Here is an 18,776-nt window from a genome sequence, read left to right as displayed (position 1 = left end):
TGAATAGGGGAACAGAGTGGGTTTACACAATGAGGTAGATGGTTTATGTCATGCATGAGATAGAAGAAGAATGTAATCGAATTATAAATGCTTTTATCTCTTAGTGATCTTTTGTTATAACAATAATATGTAAGAAGACAATGTTCCTTTTTTTGCTATGATTTTTTTTTTCTTCTTATTTACTTATAGTTATAAAGTTTTTTTTTTTTTTTTGAAGATACTAAACTAATATATAATGGATACTTTATTTTACTTTGAAAAATTATCTTTTACTCAATCTTTCTATATTAATTTAGAACTTTTTGTCAAAATTTTATATTAATGATAAAAAATTATTATTTTTTAAGTTAATATGTAATAAAATAATTTTTTTCTTTGAGAAATTATTATCTTATTATTAATGTTTGGTTATTAATCCAAATATTTTTGCAAATACTTTTAAAAATCTTCTTATAATCATGAAAATTATTATTTATAACTTTTTAAAAATATAAATATTTACATATTCCTTATACCATAAATGTTTATACATTCTTTTGTCCCAAAAAAATATTATTAATTTACTATAATATTTATTTTGGGGGTTGCTATTCGCAACATCCCTTTTGCTAAACGTAACAATTTTTTGTCATATTTTTTTTCCACATATACCCTTTTTATTTTAATAAAGAACTCTCTCTAACCTTCTCTCAACATATTAAACCTAAATTCTAGTTGATTAAGACTGCAAATCACATATGAAATACAATGAATGACGAAATTCAGTCATCTTATGACAATTTTCAGGTAAGATTTAAAACTTTCATTTTTTTTTAAAGAAATATATATATTTATAAAAAAAAAACCAATAACCTAAAAACACAAATAATTATTACATTGCTCATATTCTTAATCAATCTCTAGTTATATGCAATATTTTTGTTTCGGTTACAAAAAAAATCATATTGAACACAATAAAAATATATTTTTTTAAAAACCATTCCAATTAAATATTGTTTATTTTAAAATTTTAATAATAATTTTTATTTAAAAAAATTGAGTTATGAATTTCACATTAAAAAATTGAATATAATAAAATAATTTTACATAATACACTTTTGGTGAAAAAATCATTTTATAATTTATTGTTTAAATAATTTTTTTGTTTTAAAATATAAGAAGATTATGAAAAACAATTGAGTGTGAAAAAATAAAATAAATGAAAAAAAAAAAACCAAAGTTTCCGTGGGGTGGGGATTGGATGGATAGAGATGAAAAGGAAGATAAAAATAAAAGAAAAAGAACGTTAAAATGTGGGGTGGGGGATTGGGAAAAAAAAAAGAAAAATAAAATAAAAAAGGGGTGCAATTGGGACGTGAGGTTGGAGAGGAGAGAGGGGGAAGGAATAAGGGAGGATAGTTTAGGAATGTAAAATATTGTATTAGTAAAAATGTTGTTGTGAATAGCCATTGAGCTTATTTTTATAATTAAATTTTATGTCTTTTTGGTAATTTACTAATATTAAAAACGATTTTATAGGAATGCGAGGCATATCAAAACACTTTTAAAATCACTTTCACTTCAATGATTCTCATAAAATTGCTTCCCATAAGAGTGCTCTATAGACAAAGACCCCATGGATTATGAAGGCTTTTACTAGAATCATTGTGAAACGGGCTCTCTTAGCAGATTTGGATGACTTTTGTAAAACAGTAAGGGCGGAAATCAAGGAAGAGTGACACTGCAAATAAAGAAAAGAACTGGTGCTTGCATCATGCTTCGAATCCAGAGTATTTAGTTTTGATGATTAAAGTTACTTTCTGTTAAAGAGACCTCTTTATACATTCTTGGAAAAACCAAACATCCTGCACAAGTCGGCCTTTCTGAAACCATGGGATTCAGAGTTTGGCCCACTTCTTTCGAGATTCAAAACCCCGCGTGAAGTGACTTCGATCCTATCGAGACAGGTACTTGTTGAAAAATGACCAGAATAAAGAGTCCCGCTTAAGCACGCCGCTGCGCTAAACACGGCAATTTAACCGAAGAGTCTTTTTGCTTATTCATTGTTTAAAATAAAATTATGTAAAATTAAGTGCAGTATTTGGCCAAAAACTTTACAGAAAAGCAAACCCCATACGTCAGAAGCAACAAGAGCAGTTATTAACCATTTGTGAATGCAGTGGAGGAAAGAAAACAGGAGGCTTTATCCGATGAACAGAAGTTCTGATAATTCCTGAGAAGGAAAAAATGAAAAACAAAGGAACCAAAGATAAAAGGAAACTGCTAAACCGGGCATGTCAAAGCACAACAATAGAGGGCATTCATAATTACATATCAAATCTCCTCTTCTACGATACAAATTCAGCAACAGAAGTCCATTAAAAATAAAACCCATAAACCAGCAATTCTTATCATAAACTTTTCCTTTTTCTATCTGACCAAAGAAAATCAACCCTGATAAATACACAAGGCTAAAGATAAAATCACCTTTTTCCTGCTTTTTGTTTCTTTGCATTTCCCTTTTTCCTCTCTTTATGTGCTCTGTGTTCAATTTCTTTTTTTCTGGATCACTCTGCAGTCATTGGTTGGGCCATACAGCATCTGAAGCGGGCCTTGCGGACAGTCGTCATAATTTCAGTCTCTGCATTCTCAAGCATCCTTACAACTTCAGCGAAGGGAGGCCTCACATCAGGGTTGGCATCCCAGCATCGGGTCATGATCTCACTGAGAACAGGTAAGCAGTCATTGGGGATGATTGGACGAACACCCTTGTTGACAACCGCAAAAGCTGCCTGAACTGCAGTCATGTTCTGGAATGGAAGCATCCCAGTGATGAGTTCCCAAAGAACGATCCCAAAGCTATACACGTCGACTTTCTGTGTGTAAGGCCTGTGCTGGATCATCTCCCTGCAGGTTGAGAAAATATGAAAATGCACTCAAGCAGGTTGAAAATTTATAACAATAAATGTAGCAAAGTACACGTACTAAGGCCTTAATAAGTATGAGATTTGCAGATCAAAATGTGCATTAATACTTCAATATATGGAAATTTTGTTAAGATGCCTATTCTTCAGTAAACTAAATCATGAAAATGAGAAGACAATAAAAGAAGGCATACTCATCAAAAGTTGAAACAAGCAGATGACATCATCAAGAAACCCCATTTATTTATTTATTTTGTAATAGGGCATCAAGAAAATTGTATTCAAGCAATAGCATGGACAAGTCATTCTCTAAGGAAGAATGGGAAAAAGTACATGCATCTACACAAAAGGATGTACCAAAAAACACATAGCATATAACTAGTGAATCGAATTAAAGAAGTTACTTCAGCAATAAACCACTAATCCAAAACAAGCAGGAAAGAAGACAGTTTGTGAGAAGGAACTACAATAAAAATAAATGAAAAAATGTCGTCATCCTCAGCTGCAAGATACCCTCAAATCAGTCAACTGGATCCGAATTGCGCCAAGAAACCATTACATAAACCCCAAAGACTTGGATCTGAATGACTTCGGTTTCACATAAGCTGATATATACAAAGTTACCATCCAACAATATGTCAAAGGCTGTTCTATAAGAAATTATATCTCATACCTACTTAAACCTTTCCACATTAAAATTCTAAAAATATAACCATAACATTCAGGCAAATAACTTCTAGGAGAATATGGTTTATGCCTCTGCCCTTATTAGCACAGGAACAAAAGTAATATTCAATAAAAACTTAATATATGCAACTCAATAAAGGCTTGATCCCAACAACTTTGGGTTGGGCATGATCCTTGTTCATAACATGGAACTGTAAATTGTTTGTACCCAGCACAGCCCTCCATGTCATCCTAATACATATACGATATTTATTACTTCACTATGAATTACAACAGTAATTTCATTAAAATCTAATCAATACTCACCATGTCCACTGTTTGTCCCTAAAGATAAGTACCTGGTGAAACAAGCAAAACCAATCCATTCACATTCTGCAGCAAAAAAATACAACTAGGAACTCTACATGAAAAGATCCCTATTGACCATGAGGAAAATGTTTGTTTTTCAAAATTTTTTGAACTGTTTTGCTATCATCTTGATCGAGTATAAAACCCTCTCCAGTTTAGCAAGTCAGACCTGTTTTCCCAACCAAGTTGCAATATCTGGGGCCAGTCTAAGGAGTGTGCCCATTTTATCTGATGATTATGAAGCAAATTTATTGATTCATTAATAGTAAGACAACATAATTTGATATCTTTACATATTTATCCGCAAGCTAAAATACAGATAAAGATGAAATAAACCAAATTTGGTACCCGATATTCAGTTTGATAACCTGCTACTTCGCATTTTAAAGATGCGAATTCTAAAGATCCACACTGTAAAGATGCACATTTTAATAATCTAGTTGTTTAAAAAAAATAAAAAGAAAAATTAACAACACAAATACACACATACACGCTACTAAGTAGCTTACCATGCAAGTATGATGCCAAGGGCCACAGCTAGTAAATAGCTTAACATGATACTGGACACACTAAGTTCCAGACTATGCTTTTATGTTTCATAATTGCTAGATAATAAATTCTGAAAAGTAGATTGGAAAATTATGCATTTTAAAGATGCAAATTTCAAAGATCCGCACTTCAAAGAGACTGTTTCACTAATCATATACTATTAAAACAAAATCACACCTGCATCTAGGAGTAGCTTATTATACTCCCAGCATTTTAAGAACCACAAATATAGCACATTTTTGAGTATGGTGAACCCCCTTTCCTGTTCCCCTCCAAAACAATCTGCAATTCAAGTAAATTCATTTTTAACAGTTCAAGTCAGAGTTCAGAATGATTAGGTTCGGATTTGTGATTTTTATCAACTTAGTATATCATTTTTTTAGCTAATTCATAGGAACCTAAAATAATATGTCATGCTATTGTCATGTGAAGTATTAACTCCAAAAGGGCAGTACACGACAAGAAGTGGAAAACCAAAATGGACACTCGTTGAGGTGGCATGAAATCTATGGAACTACCTAAAATAGATGGTCCAGACAAGAATGCTGTAGCCATAGCACTCAATCTACTACCACCCCCCTGCACAAGATATAACCATCCAACTCTTCCAGAAAATCAAGGAAATTAACCACTCTTAAATGGTTTCTCACAATCAGGAAGCCATCATGAAAGCAGCACCTCATTCAGAAAAAGAATTTTGACTGTGCTAAGATAGGGATCCAGTGTTGGAGAAGTGCTATGGTCCTACGGCCCAATCACTCTTTAGTCTGCAAATCAAATCATATCTAAGAAAAAAAGTATCTCCAACTATTCACCTCAAAGGTTTTTGGGATTGATTAACTATCGAGAAGCTAGGGAACGAAAGGAGGGAAAAAGGTAACAGCATGGGCAATCAAGTATATGATAGAGAATACCCTATTTTGCACTAATACAGTATACATACATGGAAAATAATTGAAGTTTTAGATTATTGAGCAGAATATTGGTGCCATCACAATTCACATCATTAATTATTTGGCATTTTGGATAAGACCTTTAATCATAACGTCAGCAACCACACTGGAGTATCCAATCTATGAACACATTGAAATCATCTCATCTAACTGAGCACAGAGAGTTAAAAAGACATGAACTTTAATGAGTTCCCTCATTTTACATGCAATCCATCAAATTAAATATGTCTAAGCACTAATCAATCTTAAATATTAAGGGCAGTCAAAAGTTCTAATCCATATGTCACCTCTAGAAAAAGAAAAGTAAAAGAAAGTTGACAAACTTAGTATTTTTACATTACAGTCTCAAAACTTATTGAAACCATCCTTCCATGCCACACTCTTTCATCAACTGCTCATATATTTTAGATGATTGCACTATGATTAAAAGATAAAACCCCCCAAGGGACATTAAATTAAAAATTACGTTAGAAATCAGATATATTTACATTTGTTAAATATAAAAAGATAGAAGGACATATGAGGAGGAAAGAAATCCAAATCCAAGAATATTCAAAACAATCCAAGTTCACAGAAAGCATGGACATTAGAAGGCAAAACCTGAAAATCTTAAAGATCATATATGGGAAACCTAGTCAGATAATTACCTATCATTCCACTAAAATGCCAGCTATAACAGAGAGTCCACCAATTGAGCTGATAAAAATATTTTACATGAAATTAATCAAAATACACAAGATGCCACACTGTTATGTCAGTTATTGGAAATTCATGATATTACCTAACAAAACTACAAGCCTTTGAGAGAGTAGAAGCTAAAATTCTAAATCACGAATTTTGGATATGGTATGTCCTAAATTTCTAGTAGACAGACAGTTAAAGTGTCCAATTTGATTCAGAAAGGGGAAAAAAAAGTCCTTAGCATTAGGTGCTTTTGGATAAGGGTTCTAAGGAAATAAAATATCTTAGCATATAATATAATATCACTGGAACACTACAGATAAATACCTCCACTAGAAAGATGCACAGAAAAGGATAAAAGATGATGTTATTTTACGGTTCACTCCCTAATTCTATTTAGCAGCCTCTAGGTAATTTATTAAGGATAATCAACCTAATGCTACTTGGCCTTTATACCAGAAAGATTCTCTCTTCTTACAAAAATCTAAAAAACCTATGTGAATATGTTTCGACTAACATGAGTGTAGTATCTAGCATAACTAACAGAAATTTAGCTAAATAAGGGGATGGAACTATTGTGACTATTGCAATTGTAGTTGAAGAGTTAATTAATAGAGGTGAAGGGAGGAAAAGGTCCTATGCTACTAGTTAAAAGCACCACAAATCAAGAGATTGCAAAGCATCCCAGTGAATTTTAAAAGAGAGTAATGAAAAACTAAAGACAAATCTAGACAGGAAAAGAATCAAAAGGCTTACGGGGCCATCCAGCGGTATGTCCCTGTCTCTGGTGTCATTCCTTCTGTTTGCACCTCTATTCGAGCAACCCCAAAGTCTGCAATTTTGATGGACTTGTCTGCAAAAATTAGCAAGTTGTCAGATTTTAGATCCCTGTGGATCAGCCCAAGGCCATGCACATACGCCATCCCCCTCGCAACATCCAGGGCTTGTTTGATTGCCAATTTCAGAGGTACTTGTCGGTTCTGCCGCTTTGTCAAAAACTGTCGCACTGAACCGCCCTTTGCATACTCTGTCACAATGCACCATACCATCGGCTTCCGGCATCCACCAATAAATCGAACTATGTTTGTATGCTTTAATGTGGCCAGCATCATAACTTCCTGCTGAAATTGCTGTTCCATCAACTGTGCCTTCTCCAAGTCATTTTCAGGCCTCTCCAAAATCTTTATAGCAACATCCTCACCATTATAGGTACCTTTGTACAGTTTACCAAAAGCTCCCTGTGCAAATGCCTCTCCCATATTAAGCTTTCCCAAATCGATTGTCCATTCCTCAAAATTCTCAAGTCCCAGTGTAGGGTATCTACTATCCATCAGAGCCTGGGCCAGAGCATCATCACTTAAGCCATGTGAGACTCTTCCACGGTTATTACTCGCAGCAACAGAGTAATTGTTGTTAACACGGCGCAATCCTTGGTGATTCAAGATGCGAGTGTGGGAATCATTTGATCCAACACTGCTGTTATCTACAGACATCGCAACAGAGCCTCCACCATTGCTTGTCTGCAAGCTCCCATAACTTTCTATTGACATATTCGAACCCTCACCGAGCTTATGGTAGAACCCTTGAGAAAGATCATATTCATTGTTGTTCATTCCTATAATTCCAGTGAATTTTGGACCCTCCAACATTTTTCCAACTAAGCAATTTGATCTTCAAGTAGCTTTATTTCCTCAGCATCAGAATTTTCAAGCTCAAACCCCTTAATGAAAACCCTAAAACAAAATTTATTACATAAACTCAGCATTGAATTTCAAAACTTTTGAATTGAGTTTCCAAACTTTGAACACATTAATAAACAACAGACCCAAACTTTCAATCATCCTGTAACCAATGGGTTGAGTGAATGATTAAAAGAACAAGTGCATATCACCTTTTCCCTCAAATTTAAAATCAGAAGTAGAAGGCTCTATTTCGCAGCTGAGAAAATGTGGGCAAAGGAAAGAACCTAGAGTTTCAAAAATAAGATTTATTGGATCAAAACACATTCCCTCAATTGAGCTGGCATAGCTATTTGTCTCCATTAGGGTTTTCTCATTCAGTGGGAACACAAAATTACATTCGGCACAGTTTCCTCAGAAACAAACAGAGAGTAAAATTGATCTAACAATCAGAAACAACTTTTCTAAGCGTCATGCTTAAAGCATAAATATATGCTTTTCTCACTGCATCCAGAGCAAAAATAAATGAATAATTAACATGACATTTGGATACACTTCCTGATATTTTTTTTTTAACAACAGAAAATATTAATTACTCTAATATAAAATATAAGAACTCTCATACAAATAATAGACTTACCTTTAAAAAAAAAATTAATTTAAAAACTGTTTAAAATATATGAATAAAAAATTTCTACTACATTAAATTTAAAAATTTTAATAGCAATTTTAAGAACATAAGATGAAACCCTACTACTTTTGTAAACATTCCTACATTTTATAAGGGAGCAACTACTATTTTCTGGTTTTTAAAACAAAAAATAGAAAGTGCATCCCAAAGCCACCTAAATAATTAAATAAATAAAAAAATTATTCACAAGAATTGAAATCATGGCCAAAAAGTCAAATTGGAGTTCCTGTGATTAAAACTTTCAGGTAAATCTGAATCAAATTCTCACGCGCTGAAAGAGACCACCAAAAAAAATGAAATAATTATGTTAAAAAAAAACTTCAAATGCAAAAAAGGACCTAAAAGTCTGAAAACAATGACGATGAAGATTACAGAATCAAATTTAAAATTTTAAAAATAAAAATAAAAAGCTCCAGAAACTCAAGCAAGCCCTATTGCTCTGTTTGGTTCAGAGAAAAACGAATACAGGAAAAGAAAATTATAAAATGTGAGTCTTAAATCTCTGGAGTTGTCTGTTGTTTTGGTTGGAAAATAAAAAAGCTTGACTCGACTAAACCAGCTTATCGAATCAAAGCTCCAAGAAGTGGACCTTTTTGCTCTTCAGGTCACAAATAATAAAAGACTGAAGACACATAATTTTTTTTCTTTTTCTTTTCCAACTCTTTCATCAACCAAACAGACGCTGAACATAATCAAGATAGAAAATCATTGTAACCACACTTCAGAAAACGTCCAGAAAAAGACAGAAACCTCAAAATTCCCGAAATTACGCGAGCCTCAGACCACGAAATCCCAGCAAAATTTCCGCCAAATTTTCTCTAACCAAATCACAGAAGCCAAATAGAGCAACAAAAAGCAAAATAACGCATAAAAGAAACCCTACAACTCAAGAAATTGTGCGATTCAGATATTCAATTTTAGGACTGTTTGGCTCATTCAGGGCCAGGCTCCCAATTTCCCAAAACCAAAACATGAAAAAAAAAATTTTAAAATAAAATCCAAACTTGACTCCTCGTTACCCTTCAGAACAACCCAAGAAACCCTAAAAACTAGAAAATTTAGTGATCTAGAACCTGAATTGACGAAAGCTACCTCGGTCGCAAGGTCCCGCCTCCGCGATTCTGATGCAGCAGAGGTTGGAGACGATTGAAAGAAGAGACGAGGGAGATCGAGTCGTGAAGAGATGGAGGGAATGCTCGACTCGTAGCCTGTCGAAGACGGAGACGACCAGAGTAACTCTCTCTCTAGAGCTGAGTCTGAGTCTTCGTTTCTAACATTTCTTTTAACCTTCCCAGTGGGAAAGACTAAGGAGTAAATGCTTACACCCTATTTGCATGTGATGTGCCAGATGTGCCATTAAATGAAATGGCCTTTTTCACCATCTCTTATTCCTCAAGTTTTGCATCCAATTTTGTAATCCTAACGTATCCTTTGATATCCAAAACCATCCTACTTTTCATATATATGTTTTTTTTTCATATACCATTCAATGCTTTGCTAATCTAAATCATCACTTTCCAAAATATTTTCCTTTTTTATTTAGGTTAATTATGATATATAATCAATTTTAAATCATTTTTTTATTGTAATTATATTTATTTTTAAAATTCACATTTTTGCATTAAATTTTGTCATCCATAAACCTCTTTAATATCCCTAAAAATATTATGTATATTTCCATTTTTTTTAAAGATAATATTCAGTGTCTTACCAATTGGATAATTGTACAATTAGGCTACTTTTAGGCATCACCTTTTACATTAAATTTTGTTCCAAAAATATCGTCCTTTCATGATAAAATTTTAATGATGTGTTTTCAAAAAAATCCCCATTTTTATGTCTGAGTTATTATAGTAATAAATATATAATAAACTAAATAATAAGGTAAAAAAATTTGAAATTATGTGTTCTATGAGAGGGCCCCACTTTCTTTTTTTGTGAATTTAAAAATTATGCAAAAAATATTTTTCTAATGAAATAGTCTATTTTTGGGTTCACTCCTTATGCATTAAATTTTGTAACTCATCACCTTTAATATCTGAAATAATTTTTTTATAAACTTTTACTAGAATCATCATGAAACCCATTCTTAGTCTCTTAGCGATTAGATAATTGTGTGATAAAATTTAAATAATATAGTTTCAAAAATTAACTTTCCTTTTAAGTGGGTTCAATTAAGATAATAAATATATTATAAATTAAATGATATCGTGTGTTCTATAAGGGACCCACTTTTTATGGATGTATTACATTAAAAAGTTAATTAAAAATTTTAAATTATTAAGACTACTTTTAGGCCTTATCTTTTCCATTAAATTTTGTAATCCATACATATCCTTTACCGTCCAAAAAAATATCACCCTTTCATATTTAATGTCTTACTGATTAGATTAGTATTTGATAAAATTTAAGTGTAGCATTTTCAAAAAAATTTCCATTTTTATGTAGGTGCTATTATAGTAATAAATGTATAATAAATTAAATAATTATGTTAATTTTTTTTTAATCTTATATATTATTCCCATCAAATTCCAATATATATATATATATATATATATATATATATATATATATATAGAGAAAGAGATTTTTAAAAAGGGAGAACCCATTTAAAGAGACAAAAAAAAAAAAAAAAAAAAAGAAATTGTAAATTTAACATTCCACTTTTTTTTTACCTAAAAAAAACATGAAATTGCAAATTCAATCTTACTTTTTTTTATTTAAAAAAAAAATACTTATTTTGGACAATAATACCCTCACTTTTTTCTTATAAAAATAAACTTTTTATTTTAAAACACTCATGTAAATAATGAAAATGTTAAAGGGTATTTATGTAAAAAAAAATGGATTACTCTTCAATTTAAAAAATTGGAGAGGTTAGTTTTACAAATTTGGGATCTTTTCATCTATTTTAATCAATTAATCATTTAAAAAAATAAAAATGAACCCTATGAATATAATTTTAAATTTTAAATTTTAAAATACCAAAATTAATTATATTTGCCCGAACATGTGGTGACGGATTTCAAAATTTTATCAAGAATGAAGACTCAAGTTCGACTTCATCATCTATAAATAGAGCCGCAACCCTCTTCATTAGGCAGAGCTTGCGAGAGTGCTCAAGAACTCAAGAGTGTTCCAAAAAATCCTCTCTCTTACTTTTGTAATTTCCTCTTTCAAAAATCTAGTATTTTTTATTCATCACTTTAAGTCATCCCTCTACTGTCAACAAGCTTGTATCAACAACTCTCTGTAATCAAGGTATATTTTTAATAAACAATATTTTCATATTCAAATATCTGTGTTTTTATAATTAAATTTATGCAATAAATTAGACAGAATTAGACAGTAATTATTTCAGTTTTTATGCTTAGAGTTCATTAGACAGAATTAATTATTGCGTGCATGAACTGTTGTATGTCCTGGGTGCAAATGGTATCAAAGTCACGTTCTGCTTGAGAACCGAGTGGTGTTACGAGTTGGAACAATAATTAATCACCGATTTAGTCCTGACTTAGTTCGAATTGAATTTCTTGGGAACGGCTTGGTCAGCTTAAGACGGCGGTGTTTGAAGGGCAGAAAGAGCGTAAGTCCCGTATTGATCCCTGTTCAGGAAATTATTTGAATTGATTAAAGACAAAATTATGATTATTTTCTGTTACAATGAGTAATATTATAAGGAGATTAAGTAGAGCTAGTTCTTCCAGATTTCTTAGGTCTAATGATAGTTCTGCATCTTCATAAGATAATTCTGCACACACATAACTTACTCAAAATATTGTTAATAGTCAAGAAATAAATATAGCACAAATAGAAAGTCAACTACATAATTGGTCCATTCCTCACATGAAAATTAATACAATATATCAATAAGGAAATTTTGAAATTAATCAAAATTATTCAATTAAAACTAAAAAAAAAATTATTGTTCTTAACCAAAACTTAGAAAGTCTTCAATTATTGAGTCAAAACATTATTACTCATCATATGAAGAAATTTAATTATATTCATATAGTATTAGTTCAAGTTGCCATAAAACCTTTGTTTCGTTTAGGTCTAGACATTCCTGTTTTTGTTTGTCTAAGAGACGCTAGGTCCACAAGATTTATTGATTCCATCCTTAGCATGATTGATTCAAACCTTACCAATGGTCCCGTTGTAGACCATTTTTTTAGGCTACCCAGGAGCTAGCTAAACATTGGATTTTTTTGGAGTGGGGGCCGGTTTTCGGATGAGCCAAGCATGAATGGACGTGGTGGTTGAGACGTGACTTGATGTGGTGGTAGCAGGGGAGCAAATGGATGATGGTTGGAACAGGGTTTTCCAGAGAGATATTTTTGGGGGGAATTCTTTGGCTTGGAAGAGAAAAAAGTCATTGTTGTGAGGAGTAGCAGAGAGCCAGATGGGGGGAGAAGAAGTTTTAGGTAGCTTGAGGGAGTATTCGTTTAGGTTGGGAATGGGGGATTCTCTGGCCAGACAAGAACTGTGAAGGAACTCTCAGGGGTGGGGGTGTTTTGGGGCTGATTTTGGGAGATATTTTGGGGAAAGGGGGGAGGTTAGATTGAGGAGAGAGTTTGGGATAGAGACGAGAGGAGACAGGTTTTCTGAGGGTATTTTTTTTAGCTTGGAGAAGACACTTTGAGCAGGGGAGGTGCTTTTGCTGCGATTTTTCTAGTAGTCAGCCAACTGGGAGAGGAGCCTTAGAGAGTTGAGGACAGAAGAGAGATTTTTTTGGGGAATATGAACCAGACCTCATCATTAAGCTTCATGCGCTTGCTTTTTGGGAACAGGAAAAATCCAGAACGTGCTTTACATATTGATGAACAGACATGAGCAATGAACCATTCAATAAGTTGGTGAAGCCTGCAACATTAGCATTTTGTGGTGCCTTTTTTTTTATTTGTTTATTCATTAAAGGATATGCCTGTACACCTTTTTTATTTGTTTATTCATTAAAGGATATGCATGTACACCTTTTTTTATTTATTTGTTTGATTCATTAAAGGTATGCCTGTACACATTGGGCCATTCTAAGGCCATATGTCTTTTGTTTTATTGTTTTCTTTTTTTCTTTCTTTAACTTTTGATGCCCAAAAATTTCATTTTCAAAAATTTAATGTTAAGATAATTTTTCAAAACTCCAGTTTTAATTTAATTTTTTCAAAGCTCCCAATTTAATTTAATTTTTCGAAACTCTCATTTTTAAAAATTTAATTTTCAAAACTTTGACTTCCTATACTTTAATTATTTTTAATCATTATTTATTTATTTATTTATTTATTTATTTATTTCCATCTTTAACTAACTCTTCCAAATTCCCATTTTCAAACTTAATTTCCAATTTCCAAAATTCTAATTCTCACATTTATTTAGTTATTTATTTATTTATCTATCTATCTATCTATCTATCTATCTATCTATTATTATTATTATTATCATTTTATTTGTTTAATTTTAATTAAATACCACATTTGAACAATCTCCAAAATTCCAATCCTTAAATTTAACTCCCAAGACTCCGATTTTCAAGTAATCTTCGGGACTCCAATTTTCAAATAAATTTCAAAAATCCAATTTTCTCTCGAACCATTTTAATTCCACTCTGGTTTTCAAATAATCTTCCATCTCTCTTGATTTTATATAAGCAAGAACGAATTTTTCATAATTCCCAAATAATGGAATTTGTGATATTAATTCATGCAAAATAAATCGAGCTTTGGTGGGGGCCCAACATATGAAAATTTTTCATTGATTGATTAATTGCTATGCTTGATTGGCTTGCTGCACTCTATGATATGCATGATATTATTCTGTATTTGTGCACTAACCTTGTCTCTTATGATAACGCTCAGCTTGTGACTAAGGTATGTCTTGCACTCGATTGTGTCTATGATTTATTTGTTATTATGCGTGTCTTGTTTTCACACCTTTGATCACTGTTCGGTATCCATGTTCAATCATTCAATTGTCATACTTGTTTCATCTTATTAGTAGAGACCCGTTTTTAGGGATTTAGAGGGGTGTTACGGTCTTTACCGTACCTTCCCAATAAGTAACATGACCCTTGAGCCCCGACTTGGTTTTTCACAAACCACCTTTTCCTAATAAGGAGTCACACTTAGGGTTTTCTTTCTTATTTTGTTTACCCTTTTAAAAATAAAACAAAAAGAAGTGGCGACTCCAAGTCATTTTTTTAATAAATAAAATGATTTTCAAGTAAAAATTGAGCTCGCCATCGATTGGAAACGCATGAACCAAAATACGGGGTCCACAAAATGGTGACTCCACTGGGGATCGTTTAAAAGGTTAAACTTGAACTTAAGATGAAGCAAATGTGGCATTTGATGAGTCGATCATTGGGTACCTATCTCTTGATTGCACATTGAGAGTTCTCGATATCATTAGATGCATGCTCGGATATGGTATTCATTTGGGACATTGATATGTTGGTCATGACGATTGATTTATCTTGATTGAGGATTCTGATATAGTGATTCTTTTTGTGCTTCATTACTATATCTGTTTGAGACACTTGACATGCTGATTGTGATGATCGATTATTTTGATTGGGGATTTCGAGGTAGCTATTTTTTCTATGCTTCATTGCCATATTCATTTGAGACATTGATATGCTGATTGTATTGATCGATTATCTTACATTGTTTAGCATAGTGATCCTGATTTTTGCCATGTTCATTCTGATCATTCACATGTATAGACTCGCCATTGTACATCATTTGACTTGACATGTTGACTCACTTGCATTGTATACTATCTTGATCTTCTTCGAGCATGACGTCTACATCACTATTCATCTTGATTGCCATAGCTTGCATGTGGACATGAGTGGTATATCTGTGCTTTGCTTGACTGTATGTCGCGTGACTGCCCTTCTTCTGCGGGTTTGCATGTCGCTTGTCCGTGTGGGTCGTACAACTATCCTCTTACTTCCAACTCTCTTGGTTTCGGTCATTCTCTTCATTTCGGTTCTTACTTTTGCAAGTGTGAGGCCTTGTGTGTGTTTGTTACTCTGACCAAGCCAGAGGTTAGGAGTAGGGTCTAGCGATGGGCTATACTGATGTTTGGGAGCATTTTGGAGGTGACTGACACGTTGATGTCGATTGGAGTTTAATCATTGAAGACCTGTATAGTCCGGAGCCAGGTTTTATGGATATTTGTGCAGTCAGTGTGTTTCTTCCTATTTAGCTTCATAGGGTATTTGGATGCACCCACACCTCTCACTGTGCACTCTATTTAACTATTGAACATTGAGAGTTTGAGAAGTTTCACCATAGGAAACCCCCCTGGGATGTCGAGGTAGTGCATATGTGGAGGTGATGACCACCTTGCATGGAAGCGCCCCGTCTCTTCAGAGGTGTGCAGAGGGTTACACACCGTCGAAGGGTATGATCGCTTCTGCTAGGGATCTTTGAAAGCCTACCCATTTCCTTTTAAATCCACCTTGACCTTATAGGTTGAGCCGTAGATCCTTCGATTAAGACACCCTTCCTACACGTGGGTGCATTTGAGGGCTTTCAGAGTCTTTGTGGTCATAGTTCGGATTAGACACTCCCTCTTTTTAGTCCCCAGTTGAGAGTGCTTAAAGATCGGTATGAGTTTGAGTATTGCTTGGATCACCTCTTGCCTTATTGCATTAGATTCTTTCTCTCGTTTGATGAGTCTGGCATGCTTTCTCCCTAGGGCTTTCATCTTCCTTTCTTAGCTTAGCACATCCTTTCACTTTGTTGTCACTTGCTTGACGCTTTGGGATATGTTCATTGATCACTTTTTTACACTATACATCTATTGCGGGCCCAATACCTCATTCTTTGTTTGATCATTGATTCAATTTTCAACTCAATGCTCATATTGTCATTACGGAAATGTGAAAGGCACATTTTCATATTTACACTTTTTTCGAGAGAGTTGCCTTGATCACCTTATCATTTTTCTCTTACGGAGCTTGGGTTGAAGGTTGAATCAAGGATATGTGGTTATAGATGGAGTATTGATCTCGTGATAGTGTGTTCTTTACACCTCTTTCATCTTGGATTAGCGATAAGAATTCTCTAGTCACATTTGTAGCCATCTCATAATGGAGACCTTTATGACTCCAGAGTTTTCCTCATACATCTAGATTTCTGATTACCACCTCAGGACCGTGTGTTTACATGTTGTATTGTTGTCTTTTAAGGTCTTATCTTGTGTCCTTCATCCATTTCGTTTGCATTGTAGGGAGTCATTTTAGGATTTGATTGAGTCTGGAGTTACATCCTTGGAGGAGAGTTGGAGGTCGATTGATCAGAGCAGATTCATATAAGGATTCAGACAGTTCGGTCGAGATGTCAAACGAGTTGGCTTCCACACTTGCTTCTATTCAGGAGTTCATGGTAGGGGTTAGTAGACGTTTGAATAAGATAGAGAGTTCTCGCCAGGATCATCATCCAGTCCGCATTAGCACTAATGATACAGTTCCCCATGTACCTCAAACGACGCAAGTTCTTCCACCTAGGACTTCACATGGCGTTCCATTCCATTTATCAGATCATTGTGAGACTGCTCCACCACCTGCTGCCACAGTGTTGCCTCTCATGATTCCTACTACTGATGATACTAGATTGATCGAGTAGGAGGATAGGGTTGAGAGGCTTGAGGCCAAGATGAGATAGATCAGATTACAGGATGGAAGTTTGACTTGGGATGATAGGGATGGCATACCGGCGGCTAGCTTGCCCGCCAAGTTTCGTATGCCAAACATTGAGCATTATAGTCGGATTGGTTGTCCCAAGATCCATTTGAGATTATACAGCACAGTCATGAAAGCACATGGGATAGATGATGCACAGTTGGTGGCCCTCTTCCCTATGTCACTTAGTGGGGCAGCTCAGAGATGGTTTGCTTCAGTTGAGCCTTCGAGACTTTGCACCTGGGAGGATATGGCTCATGAGTTCCTCACTCAGTTCGCTTTCAGTGTCGACATTGATGTATCCAGACGAGAGTTGGAGGCCACCAGACAAAGGTCAGATGAGTCTATTTCTTCCTTTGTCAGTTGTTGGAGGGCAAAGGTGGTTGGTATGATAGACCGGCCCTAAGGAGCAGGATTAGATTGATATGGTTCTTCAAAACCTACAGCCGAGGTTTGCTAGGCGTCTTGTGGGCATCCTATTTCAGGATCTTAAGAGCCTGGTTCATGCAGCTTTCAATGTTGAGGAGGCCATTGCTCAAGGATTATAGATAGATACTACTCCTTCCCCTGACATAAGGGGAAGAAGCCGGTTGGATCATTTACCAGATCTGGAGAGGTTGGCACTATTAGCTATCAGCATTAGAGGCCTACGCATCACTCACCTTATAGGCCTCCTACAATCAGAGCTCATTTCTCTCATCCGTTGTATCAGTATCAGCCGGTTTATGTTCAAGAGCCTTACATTGTTTAGACCAGCATGCAGCCATGACCAACACATCCGAGAGCCACTACTCACCCGCCACCTAGACTGTATGCACAAAGGCCCGTGAGATAGTTCACTCCATTGGGCATGACTTTGACTAGAGTTTTTGAGAAGTTCAGGGATGCCAGATTGATTGTTCCTTTGGCACCTCGCCCCTTGCCACATCCTATTCCTCCTCATTTCCACTCACATGAGCACTGCTTATATCATCAGATTCAGGGACATGATACTGAGCGTTGTTCGGCTCTCCATCATGCGATACAGGACTTGATTGATTCAGGGTTGGTCAACTTGTCTGGGCCAAGTGTGACCACTAATCCCCTGCCTACGCATTCTACACATGCAGTTCTCCCTCCTCCTAGCCTTCAGTAGATTGATCTGGATGTTGATGATATTGGTGGTCCTATGGTATTTTGGGATATTCCGAGTTGAGGACTTGGTTCAGTTGACATGGGTACATCATTTTGCAGCGGTTTAGCTCAGGGCACCTTTCATTTTGATTTATGGTCGTCATCAGAGCCGTTCCCGTTCTGTCGGGTCCAGTCTTTAGTTCATTAGAGTTGCTTTGTTGAGTCTAGTTTGGTTTAGAGTCGTTGTTTATAGTTCATGCTGAGAGTCTAGTCGTTTGTAGTCTTTTATCGCTTCACACATGATGTACTCATTTGGTTCATTTAATGACATGATCTTTTTATTTTGAGTATGTGTTATTCTCTTTTCTAATGAGTATGTTTTGCATATCTTGCGTTGATGTGTGTTATGCTTTCGATATGAGACATATTTTCACTCATACATCATGATCACCTTGACCTGACCTATCATGGAGGATATTGAGCCTA

The 18,776-nt window shown here is 34.5% G+C and overlaps 1 protein-coding gene across 2 annotated transcripts; it reads right to left on the bottom strand.

Moving 5' to 3' along the window:
* Nucleotides 1-2,249: 2,249 nt before the first annotated feature.
* On the bottom strand, nt 2,250-9,896 carry LOC100263908 (serine/threonine-protein kinase STY13). Of its 2 annotated transcripts, none has more exons than XM_010658391.3 (3): nt 9,565-9,896; nt 6,878-7,854; nt 2,250-2,886 (listed from the first exon to the last, which is right to left on the bottom strand). In XM_010658391.3, exons 2-3 carry the CDS (start codon nt 7,768-7,770, stop codon nt 2,547-2,549), a joined length of 1,233 nt encoding a protein of 410 aa, XP_010656693.1. In that variant the 5' UTR covers nt 7,771-7,854; nt 9,565-9,896; the 3' UTR covers nt 2,250-2,546. The 2 variants fall into 2 exon arrangements, with proteins under 2 accessions (XP_010656693.1, XP_010656692.1); XM_010658390.3 differs by having other exon boundaries at nt 9,584-9,814.
* Between the last annotated feature and the right edge of the window lie 8,880 nt (nt 9,897-18,776).

Source organism: Vitis vinifera, chromosome 11 (genome assembly GCF_030704535.1).
Source record: "Vitis vinifera cultivar Pinot Noir 40024 chromosome 11, ASM3070453v1".
Classification (NCBI taxonomy): Eukaryota; Viridiplantae; Streptophyta; class Magnoliopsida; order Vitales; family Vitaceae; genus Vitis; species Vitis vinifera.
Note: the sequence above shows the minus strand (reverse complement) of the source record. Positions and strands in the feature narration are given on the sequence as shown.